This window comes from Motacilla alba, chromosome 1A, assembly GCF_015832195.1.
Source record: "Motacilla alba alba isolate MOTALB_02 chromosome 1A, Motacilla_alba_V1.0_pri, whole genome shotgun sequence".
Lineage (NCBI taxonomy): Eukaryota > Metazoa > Chordata > Aves > Passeriformes > Motacillidae > Motacilla > Motacilla alba.
Window position 1 is genome coordinate 50,449,766 of NC_052031.1, and position 11,728 is coordinate 50,461,493.

At 46.7% G+C, this 11,728-nt stretch overlaps 1 protein-coding gene across 4 annotated transcripts in view; it reads left to right on the forward strand.

Moving 5' to 3' along the window:
- The window catches only part of IL2RB (interleukin 2 receptor subunit beta), a 17,383-nt gene continuing 5,655 nt past the window's right edge, over positions 1 to 11,728 (forward strand). Inside the window, exons 1-12 of one of the 4 annotated variants that reach the window (XM_038155272.1) lie at positions 1 to 203; positions 913 to 1,214; positions 1,475 to 1,605; positions 2,483 to 2,580; positions 2,891 to 3,017; positions 4,510 to 4,624; positions 5,007 to 5,105; positions 6,254 to 6,365; positions 6,900 to 7,048; positions 7,480 to 7,657; positions 9,440 to 9,536; positions 11,356 to 11,440. In XM_038155272.1, the coding sequence (XP_038011200.1) occupies positions 1,191 to 1,214; positions 1,475 to 1,605; positions 2,483 to 2,580; positions 2,891 to 3,017; positions 4,510 to 4,624; positions 5,007 to 5,105; positions 6,254 to 6,365; positions 6,900 to 7,048; positions 7,480 to 7,657; positions 9,440 to 9,536; positions 11,356 to 11,440 (1,215 nt within the window). In that variant the 5' untranslated portion in view covers positions 1 to 203; positions 913 to 1,190. Of the gene's footprint in view, positions 204 to 912; positions 1,215 to 1,474; positions 1,606 to 2,482; positions 2,581 to 2,890; positions 3,018 to 4,509; positions 4,625 to 5,006; positions 5,106 to 6,253; positions 6,366 to 6,899; positions 7,049 to 7,479; positions 7,658 to 9,439; positions 9,537 to 11,355; positions 11,441 to 11,728 lie in introns of those variants that run through there. The other 3 variants (XM_038155274.1, XM_038155273.1, XM_038155275.1) reach the window with 3 other exon arrangements.

Sequence of the window (11,728 nt, forward strand, 5' to 3'; positions counted from 1 at the left end):
CAGCCCAGAGCAGACAGGAAATGTGATGTGCTGCACTTCAGAGAATTCTATTTCTGTATGGAAAAGAGAAAGGGGTGTGAGGACACGTTTGCAGGTCCGTGTCTATCTGTGAACCGGGCAACCATCAGGCTGTAGATTTGCATTTGTACATCTGCCTTGGCTTGGAATGTGAAGGCAAAGAAAAGGGCTATCTGTCTGCAAAGGTGAGGGCATAGGAAGCTTTGGAAGAAGGTGAAAATATTTTTTGTATCTTTTTATGGCTGGTTGAATAGACAAGCCATACCAAACAGGCACTGCAGCTACTGCAGGGCGGTATTGCCTGGCTGGACTAGCTGCAGGCTCAGGTCAGAGAGGGGTGGTTCTTCCTTCTGTGGAGTGAATGGGGTGTTTGTCTGGGTTGGGAGGCAGTGGGATGGGTGTTCCTGTGGTGTCACACCATCTGCAAGTGTGAGGGTGTGCCTCAAACTTGTTCACACTCAGCATTGACCTGGTTCTACTCCCACTATGACCCAGCATGGATCCTCTAAAACTGGGGCTACCATGTCTGGTTTCATTCAGGTGTAGCTCAGGTCAGCAACTCCAGCTATTTTTCACAAAATAGTCCATGGTATTTCTACTGTAGACAGACTCCTGCCCCCAGTTTCAAAGTGATCTGTAAACTTGTGTAGACCCTGAGAGCAATATGAGTGATCCATTTGGGTGTCTAATAGAGGAAGCTATATGGGTCTTGCCAGTATCCCAAGAGGTCCTTTTTGGTCTCTTTTGCCTCCCAGCAATGGTTTGAAACTGGTCCAGAATGTCTGAGCATTGCTAACACCTGACCCCTCTAAAACCCATTTCTGTGCTTACTGCTTTATCAGCAGGAAGTAGAATGTGGTTTGGTTTTGTTTTTTTTATTCTTGGCCTTACTAGCCTTTTCGATACTTTGGGGCCTTGTCTCAGTCTGACAAGGCAGGCAAGCAGCAGCTTCCTGTGCACAGGTGAGAGGGAGAAGACAGAGACCATGCGCGTAAAAGAGAAACAGCTTTGGACCAGAACTGCTGGGCTGTAGTCATCTTTTCTCTCGTGGACATGCACTGAGCCAGGACATCTGCCTTCATCACTCTCCCTTTTTCCCCTCACCCTTCCCCTCACCATTTGACATTCAGCACCTGCCGCCATCCAGCCTCACAGGGACTCCCTTCATCTGGATGCTCAGTGCCTGGAGCTGGAAGGTAAAGGGGGTAATGCCAGCTCTCTCCCACATGGGGGGTGGCTGATCTGAAAACATCTTAGAAGGAGTTTCAATCTGACAAAACTGCTCGCTGTTGGGAAGGGCTGAGGACGTATTTATCTCTCTGTCTCTCCACAATCCTCTCAAATCACACCCCGCATCTCACAACCATGCCGCCCGCTTTCTCTCTTTCTATCTCCTGTCTCTAATGTGTTGTCATCATGTTTTTCTTCCTCTGAACCTAATCTTTTATCACAACGGGAATTGGTATTAAGCTCACGCCGGCCCTTTATAAACCCTCTCTTCACACCCCTCTGGCAGTCCCGGCAAGGTCCAGTGGAGCTTCCATCTAGTTTTCCTCAGGTCAGCCTGAGCTCCAGGGTTGGTGAGAGGTGAGGGTGGTTCCTTCTCCTGTGGACAAAGGCTGATCTCAAGGTCCAGATGTCCGGGTGGATGGGGGGAGAGAGAGGCTTGGATGAGAAGACTGTAAGGCCAGTCTGTCTAATATGGAACACAATTGTACAGGCTTTATAAGACAAGGAGGCTCCCTGGGTGCTTTGGCTGGATGAGGGCTGCTGCTGAGTTTCCTAATTAGAAAGCCCAAATTTTCTGATACGCCTAAAATCATTAATTTCCAAGGCAGAGCGAGGGTCTACTTGGAGAAGATGATGCATAGTTTGTGCACTACTATGTAGTATTTTTTGATATGGTAAAACCTTGACTTTCTAGAACATGGTAAACACTTTCTTCTCCCTGATTCCCCTACCTGTCTGAAACATGCTATTCAAAATCTGCCTCCTAAGCCATGAGCTCTGCAACTAACTTCTGTCAGTTGCATCCAGGGACCCTCTTACTCAGCAAGCACCTAGTTATTTCAGCCCTAGGGTTTACCAAAAAAAAAAAGCTCTTCAAAGCACAAGCTGTGCACAGCCGAGGCAGCACTCTCTACCTGAGTCAGCAGCCAGCCTGAGACAACGCACACCGACTGCTGTGCACTCACTCACGCATTTTCAGGAGACATGATACCTGCAAACAGCCTCTGTGCTGCCCTGTGGACAGCCTCACTGCTGAGCAGAGCACCCAAGGCAGGAGAACAATGAGGTGCTGAGGGAAATGTGCAGACTCCGGAGTGGAAGGGATATGAGTTTCTGAACCTAGAAGACTGGCACTGCATCCTAGGACAGTGGATGCCTCCTGTGAGATGACATCTCGACATCTTCCTAAGTTCCATTGCTGAGCTGTGTTGTGGGGGTGTCTTCTCTCTTTCAGTGTGTTGCCAGTACTGATGAAGCCCTCATTGCTGCTTCTGTCTCACCTCTGCCTGCTCAGCCTCATGCCTCCCTCGTGGGCATCAGACTCAGCACAAGGTAAGAAGCGATTCCTTTCACCTGTGCCAGCTGGGTGAACAGGGAGGGCAGTCAGCCAGGGCAGTGTGTGTACCCCGTATTGCTGTGCAATGTTTGTGTTGTAACGTGCAGCCAGAGGAGGTGTTCTGATGAGCACATCAGCCTACAAAGATATAGAGAAATGAGTGGCACTGCCTTTCTTACTTGGACTTGTCCAGCAGAAGATTCAGTCTGTAGTTTGGGATGGGGCAGCATTGTCTGGGGTGATGATTAATGCCAAGCATCGTTGCTAATTGAGCCACATTGCTGTCTGCCTCTTCTCTGCTTGCAGGTACCTCCAGCCTCACTTGTTGGTATGACTCACGGGCAGCTCTCTTCTGTGACTGGGACCCGGGCAGGGACCTGGCTGAAGCACCATGTCAGCTGGAGATTTTATCAAAGAAAGGCTTTTGTGACAGGTGGGTGACTGGAAAGACTGAGGAAAAACAATGCCACTTTACAAAAATGTAGGCTTCCCCTTCTCAGGCCAGGTGTAGTGGATAGAGCTGAGGAGTTTTGTCTTGAACTGTGTCTCTATCTCCATGTGAGCTGAGATGCTGGCAGCCACTGCTCAGTATTTGCCATTTGACAGTCCCAAACTGTCTAGCACAACCCATCTTCCAGCTCCATGGCTTTATCAGAACTTCACTTTTCAAAAAATCCCTCTTCCTTGGCAGGCATCCTCAGGACTGAAAGGCATTTTCAATGGAAAGCGAGGATGTATAGAGATGGGGCTGGAGACAAGGGTGGAACTGGAGTTATACAGAGGCCATTTGACGATTGCCAGGATGAGCTGAGATTGTTTGTGCAACTCAAGCTGTTGCACCTTGAGAAATAATGAATGAAGAAAAATACTGTCCTGATTCTCTACCCTGGCTCTTTCATCTCTTCCAGTTCACGATGTTTTCCTCTCCCATATGCCTCCCAGCAGAGGGGAGGTGCTTGGCTAGTACTGCAGTGGGGGCTGGCTGAGTCTCTGTCATCTCCAAATAGGACATCTGCAGCCAAGAGGCTTACCAGCCAAGCCCAGGACTGCCCTGGGTGCCTGCCATAAGGAGAGGCTCGGTGTGATTCTGTCATTGGGTGGGTTACTTGTTACTGTCATAGAGACACCTCCAATTGGGTTAGATTTACAAATATGTCTTGGAGCTGGTGCATGGCCCTAGAACGCTAAAACACTGTTGTTGCTCTATGGGTGTGAATCACAGACTGTGGCTGGAATTGGGGCTGGATGTGGAACGGTGCCGTTCTTTGACTGGGGCTCTAGGAAGAAAACCCTCCCCACTGTCAGCGAGTCCTAGGCCTGATCCAGCCTTAGAGCTGGAAGAGGCACCTCTGTCAGACACTGTCCCAGCTGCAGCCCCACAGATGTTCTCTACCCTGTCACACCCCATGCCATAGCTCAGCTGGGGCTCTCTTGTCAGGGCAGAAGAGAGGTTACAGTAGTGCTGCCATTTGAGATGCACTGTCCTGGCCGACTGAGACATGACCTGGCTCACAAGGTACATGTCACTGAGTATCTGAGATCCTACCGGACTGTCAGTGTTTGGAAGGAGACCTGTAAATCCTAGAGAGGCTGAAACAGGCATCTGTCCTCCAGGGCCATGTTGCTGTAGGTGAGTTTGGGCTCTGTATGCCCTCTGATATCAACAGGAAGCAGAGAAAAAAGGAAGAGGATTTTGTGAAATCTTGGAAACTGGAAATCTTCTGTTATCTTTGCCTTGAAATAACTGGGGTGCATTGACTTCCATGTGCCAGCACATAAAATTTATCTGAGTGATACAATGGGGAGAGAAAGTAGGATTAAATCTTTGCCATAACCTGTTCAGCAAATACAGTAGGATGTAAAATGCTTTAAAAGTCCTTTGGTGTTACATAATATTTGACTAACTACAAACTATAACTTTCCAGCTCACTGGAGTTCTATCCCTCACCTGCAAAACGCAAGAAGCACTGCAAATTACCCAAGGCAGAGCATATGACAGGACTGAGGAAATGCATCAAAACCTTCAACCAAAATGTTAATGTGAGTAATTCATCTTGGATGAATGTCCTGGCTAATGACGAAGGGGAAAGGATTTATAAATGCATTTTGGGTATATAAACAGTGCAACATCCAGGGGTAGTATAAAAAGCCCAAACCTAATCCCTGAGTCCAGATCAGGGATTGGGCTTGGTGCTGTGTGTTGTTGATATACGTGCCTCCAGTGGATTCCCCTGCAGGAGGGATTGGCTTCATTGTGAGCTGGGCCATGCTGTGTTGACACACGCAGAAGAGCTGCAGGACAGACAGATCATAGGCAGTGTCCCATGTCTCAATCACTTGTGTTTGGCCCTAATCCCTTCCTCTGAGGAGGGATGGGCATCACCACCAGCTCTGAGGTCACCTCTTGATCTCTTTTTCCTAGAAATTATCAATACCACTTTCCAGATCATTAGCTGCTGTGAAGCGTGGTGTGAATTTGTCTAGTGCAAAATGCAACAGCAACACATCATTGGAGCTAATGGTGATGCAAATCTTCTAACTATTTTCTTTATTTAAATCAGTCTTATTTTGGATCCATTTTGTACTTCCCTCAGTCACATCCAGAGTCAATGCAGTTCCCATGTTTTCAGAAAACACCCACCCAAATTTGAGCTAATATTTTTATTGGTAAAGTCACAACCAGTTCTAATGACATACAAGTTTTCATACATTTTCATATCATGTGCAAAGACAGATTGCAGGGTTGGTATATAGCTCCAAAATCTTTTCTTTCTAATCAAGCTAATTTCTCTGTTGCTTATTCAGTACTGTATGATGTATGTGGCCCTTCATTATCACTGCATTTCAAGCGTCAAGTTTAATACTAATGCAGTTTCAGTCTTACCAGGGAATATAAAATGATCTGGTAAAAATAAAATTTCTCAATAAATGTCACCCATAGAGAGTAACTTTTTCTCCTGCTTAGTCAGCACATACAGGAATCCCAAGAAACTAGCGTATCACAATGTTTTGTGCCCTTCTTGGCAATAAACAGACAAAAAAAATCCAACCACATGAAATATAAATTTTTGGTTCCTCACTCACCACTGAGATTTATGCCCTCTGCCACAAATACCTTCTATATTTACTGTCAAGTATATAGCCACATTTCTCTTTGCAGAGAAATGCAAGACACAATTCTTCCCAAGTATTTTTCTGGGTTTCACATTCTCTGAACCTCAGAAAAAGGAAAAACAGTTCTTATCATTTGCTGTGCCTGTGTTTGTGCAGAAGTAGAATGCAATATGGAGATTGTTTACCCAAAGTGATGGTGTTTTGTTTCCGTGGCCTATCAGGGCCAAGTGTGTGTGTGTGTGTGTGTGTGTGTGTGTGTTGGGACTGTCGGCTGACAGTCACGAGATTCTGTGCAGTCGTGCAGTTGTGTGCAGAGTTGAGTGCTTGGCAGATTCAGTTTAGATGTAATGAAACGTAGTGTAATATAGTACAGAATAAAGTAATTAATTAACCTTCTGATAACATAGAGGCCACGTCATTTCTGTCTCCCCTCATCGGGGTTCACAGCGCAGTAATATCAAGTATGCCTAATCATCTTCTGCATAGGCAATGCTTAGAAATTTGAATGCTTATTCATGAGGTTTTATTGTCACTAATGGTTAATTTTCCTTGCAGAATCAGTGCTTCACCGTTTCAGACCGTCTTAACTTGTCTGTCCATTGCCACACTGGAAAGAATAAAACCAAAATACCTGAGCAAATAAAAAACTTCAATCCATTTACAAATAGTGAGTACTCATCTGCCTTCTGGTCTCTGAAGCTTCCCCATGAGAGGATAGCTAATTTTCCTTCCTCATCCACTCCTACACAACACCCACAGCTGAATTTAGGCCTTTGTCTTTTGCTTGTCCTCTGCTACAATGACCCAATGTTGACTCCTGCCACTTGCTCCTCTGTAACACAGTGCCATGCCAGCCATATTCTGTCCCGTCCCATATCTGGCTTCAAACAGGTGATGATAGTTCAGCTGCCCTCATGAAAAATGTGTGCTGCAGGAAGGATGGAAAGTCTTGCTGCTCTTCTCTGCCCCTCTCTAGTTACGTGCTTCCACCCTTCTTTAAGACAGCTTTGGCATGTTTCAGTCTTTGCTGAAATGATTCAGATCACTAATCCAGAAAGAAAACATCTGCTTGTGACATTGTTTTTCTCACTCTGTGAGTTTACCCGTCTCAAGGAGATGTTCTGCTGCTGAGGGGCTTGATGTGCAGTCCTGTTATAGACAGAGTATGGGGATATCAGCCCTGCCTCTTCTCTCTTTCCAGTAAAGCTGAGGCCTCCAGGAGACCTTCAGCTGGTTAACATAACTGAAAACACCTCCAACCTAACATGGAGCCTGAATATTTCCTCTCACTATTTGGATGGGATGCGGGAGTACCAAGTGCGGTACCGACACATGAGTCAGTCCTGGGAGGTGAGTACAGAGGGGGAAGCTGGGACATGTTACCATATGAGTCCTGGATGAATCCTGGTCTTGTTTATGTCCCCCAAGACCTGCTCCTGGGCCTCCTCTCAGGATGTAAACAGTTTTGGTGAAGCTGGAGGGAGGATGACAGCCCCTGCCCTTTTATCTGTGTCACCTACTGCCAGTGTTTGGTGATGACAAGGAGACAGATGGGGATCCTATTTTACTTAGTGCTGCCACAAAAACATTCAGACAGTTCCAGGACAGACCTGAAAGGTATGGGAAAAGCAAAGCAAAGAAGAATTTTCCTTCAGGGTGAACAAGCCGTGCACGAGGTGTAAGGACTTGAGACAAGTCTTCTCTGAGGGTTTTGGAGAAAATGGGTATGTAAGGCTGTAAACTAGGGTGTTGATGATGTTCTAAATTTGCCCTATTCCCAGGAGGCTGCGAACTTGCCCATTGAACAGGACCAGATGTGGGCAAATTTTGAGAGACTCTCACCCGACTCTAAATATGAAGCAGCTGTCCGTGCAAGGCCAAGTGCCAGAAGCAACTACAAAGGCGTGTGGAGTGATTGGAGCAAGCCAGTCCTGTGGACGACACATGCTGACCATAAGGGTAAGTCAGGTAGTCTGACCTGGAGGGGAAAACAGGGACTCAGGGCAAACAAGGTGGAATGGCCAAAACAGGGTGAGAAGCTGAAGAAGGATGTGTAGGGAGACCTGTGTTGACCAAAGAGTAATAGAAAGGTTGAAAACTGTCCCTCCTGATCAGTTAGGTGAGATCATCTCAGCATCACAGCTTAAGGGCAAAGACTCCCTTACCCTAGCAAAGCCCCTCTGACTTGGAAAAACCAGGCAAAATGCACAAGATATAAATCAGGGACTGCTTCCCCAGAGCAGTAAGGCCAGATGTCTAACCAGCAGAAGCAGTGGCCAGGATTGGCATTTTTCCAGATGCTAATGTTACCTGGGAACATTCTCCCACCTTCCTAAAATGGCCCAGTTCAGTGGAGGTATTGATCAGTGAAATGCAGTGAAACAGCTCTGAGCTCCTGAGCTGAGTAACACCCGAGCTTGGGAAGCAAAGTCTCATGGAAACTGGGAGAAATTTAGTGACTTACATGCATGATAAGACTCTTTCAAAAAAGGTCTGCTGACATTTGCATCAGTCACCGTATGAACTTCCAGCCTTGGAAGATAGTGCCCTGTGGTGAGTTGGTGTCTGTGGCCTCTGTCATTTTTTTTCCAAAAAATAAGCAGGTGGAGGTTATTCCTGCTCATGTTGCCCCAATCCTGCCTCTGCTCAACCCCTCCCTATTGTTCCTGGTCTTGGTAGAAACAGAGGAGCTATGTTTAGAAAGGGCACTGTGTTGCTGTGGCGATCAAATTTTGACAGTGTGTGATGTCAGTGAATAGGATACAGCCGCAACCAGTTGTCATAGCAACCAAGACCCAAAGATAACCAGGGTACCAGAGGCAGAGGAGACAAAGTGATCTGAGTAGCATCTCAAGGACAGGGAAAGTAAGAATGTGCTAAAAATGTCCCCTCCGTCTTTTATTTTATTCTGTTCTCTCCTAACTGCTCCAGAGATTCTCTGCTTGACCAGGCCGAGGGACACGAGGGATGGGAGGAGATGAGGGGCAGGCAGAGGAAACAGGCACGAGAATAGCAAGACCAAGCAAAGGTGCTCTGGGGAGATATGTGTGAAAGAGACAGATTAAGGAATGTTTGAGATGATACCAAACAAGCCTGAGGAGTGCTGGCAGCTCTGGCAACGTGGGAACCCGGTCTCTTTGTCCAAACCCTACAATCCAAGTACTAATATATGGTGCAAAGTCACAATCTTCCTAGCCTCCTAACACTTCCCTACACCTCTCCGAAGAAAGAAGCCAGTCCCTTGATCCCTTCTCTATCCTTATGCTCTTGCCTTCTTAGAGACCTGTGAACCCCATGACTCCTTCTCCCACACTGACCATTAATGCTGTTTCAAGCCTCCAACCCCACTTTAGCTGGTTTTAGGAGTCCTTGCTTTCCTTGGCAATGAAACAGGTTGGTGGACACCTCAACTAGCTGGCTGTGCCACCTCATCTGTGGCCACCCCTAGCTGTGGTGCTGTTATGATCAGGCAGTTCAAGCTTTGTTTGTTCAGCACAAATAATCTGTTAAACAATGCTTAGACTCTGAAACCCATGTCAGCTCAAAGGCATCCTACACAACACAGCAGAACTCGCATATACTCTGACCTGTATATTAAAATTCTAGATAATAATATGATATAAAATTGTAACAAAGGTCCAGTTTGATCACCTTGAACAGCCATGAAAGGGCTGCAGCTTCTAGCTTCAGAATCCTGGTTAGATTTTAACAGCCATTTCCTCATTCTTTCTCATCTTGCAGGAACATCCCAGCCAGTTCTGCCAGTTCTGATAGTGAGCACTTTCATCTTTGTGATCATTGGGACTGCCTTCCTCATTAATTTACGGACCCTGAAATGGTAATTGAGAATTACGTTTACATTTCTGTTCCTCTCCTGTATCTTGTGTGTATTCTCAAAACTCTGATTATTTTTCACCTGGTGTTACTCAGGATAGAGATCGCTTTAAGCTAAACAATTTACGGTTTATAGCCCAACCTGCTGAGACTGATGTTTGCCTGTGGAAAAATAACACCACCCAAGACGATGTGGTTTCACCAGGACTGTCGTATTGTGCCATTCTCCTGTGACCTGGTGCCATGGCCTGGCTAAATTTAAAACAGCTGCATCAGCACATCTGTTGCCCAGGGGTTAGAGTGGTGTTTCCTGGCAGGGATGCATCAAAATTGCCTCTTCAAAAGCAGGTCACTGGGTTGGGAACTCTCCCTGTAGCGAGGACCAAGCAAGCCTGGTTACCACTTCCTTCTCAAGTAAACATCCCAGCAAGAGCTCAGGCAGGATGAGATGACATTGGGCCTGCAGGCAAAACTCCTGAGTGAGGAGCACAGTTCTTATTCTCCCTGGTCTGTGCAGTCCTCATACACTGATAAAACCTATATGATGCTTCAAGACCTCTTTGCCAGTGTTTCTACCCAGACACTGCTTTTATTAAGGACTGAAAGTGTCTCACAAGGTTATTCAACACAATAATAGGAACAGTGACCTCTCAGCTTGGCACGAGGTTAGAAACAGTCACAGGTTTTCTAATCTCAGGTCAGGGGTAAAGAAGCAGGGTGCTGATATTATGGCAGGGAACAGGGACAAACATTCTTAGGGATGAAGTTGCAGAGGCTGGATGGTTTCTCCGTAAGGAAAGATAGAGAACCATGCTGAAGAAAGATGGATACTGAGAAAGTCACTGGTCACTATTTTACCCTGAGTCACTACACAAAGTTGAGGAAGTGCTAGATGTACAGCACAGAGGGAGTTAAAAAGGCCGCCTTTCTCCACAAAGTATAATTAACCTAGGGGAATTGAGTGCAGAATAATGCTGAGGTAAGATGCAAGGAAGGATTAGACATGCATGAATAAAAATAGCATCTGCAATGATGTAAGGTAGTTTATATGCAAGAGCTAGCAAGCTCTGATACTTCAGAGAGTATACTGATTGCCTCCAGAGGTCGGGAGGGTTTTTCCTTAAAACATCCTACAGCAAAGCTTCAGGAAAGGGATGATAAGATGATCCAAGAACTCTGTGAAGCTGAGGAGCAGATTAGATCACCCCATGCTGCCTCAGGATGACAACACACTGGTTCCAGGGAAGGAGAGGCCTCTGGACAATGCAGGGCATACTCATTCAGATGGCTTGAACAGCCAGTGTGCCCTAGCTATGCCATGCAGCATCCTGCTAGGAGGAAAGAGCTGTGGCAGAGCTCTCATCCCAGTGATGGCTCTGCTCAGGCCACATGGTCCTGAGTCATTGTGGTGATAGCAAAACAAAGAACAAACAGCTCACAGCAACGAGAACTTGGAAACAAGGGAGGCCTGCTCAGCTTGTCATCAGGACAGGGGCTGAAGGGGGCAGGTGGAGAGGTTAAGGTGACCAGGCAAGGCAGGGAAGAAAGCAGTAAAACCAGGGGTTGTCCTTCCCCAGGGAAAAGGCTGGGGGAAATGTATTTTCCAGTGCCAGGTTTATCTGTCTCATCTCTATTCATGTCGTGGCTCAGTAGTGCCTCTCAGACCATTCAAGAGGAAGGACAGTTCTCAGGCTCAACTTTACCTCTTCCCCCATGCCAGGGCAGTACCTGTGAATTGCAGGGCACTCTTTCACCCCCACTACAGTGACAGTGATCAGGACCAGGCCCTGCTTCATTTGTCCTTCTCATTGTCTCTCCTCAAGGTTTAAGAAGATACTGAAGATTCACATCCCAGACCCTGAGAAGTTTTTTCCCCCGCTTATTTCGGTTCACGGAGGTGACATTCAGGTATGAGGCTGGGGATGGAACCATAGTGGAGAGAAATGAGGGAAAGGAACACCCAGCTGCACGTGCCCAGGACAGATAGACCTACCCATGCACACATGATATACGCGCCTGTAGCACCAGCTGCTGGGTTCTCTGCTCAAGTTCTATTTTCTGACCTTCTAAAACCTGACACTCAGCTGAGGCATCTCTAATTACAGAACAAAGAAATGGCAAACCACACAAAGCACAGCACCCTGCTCCCATAATCGGCAGCCTGAGAGACAACAATGGACCTGCAGGAGGGGTCTT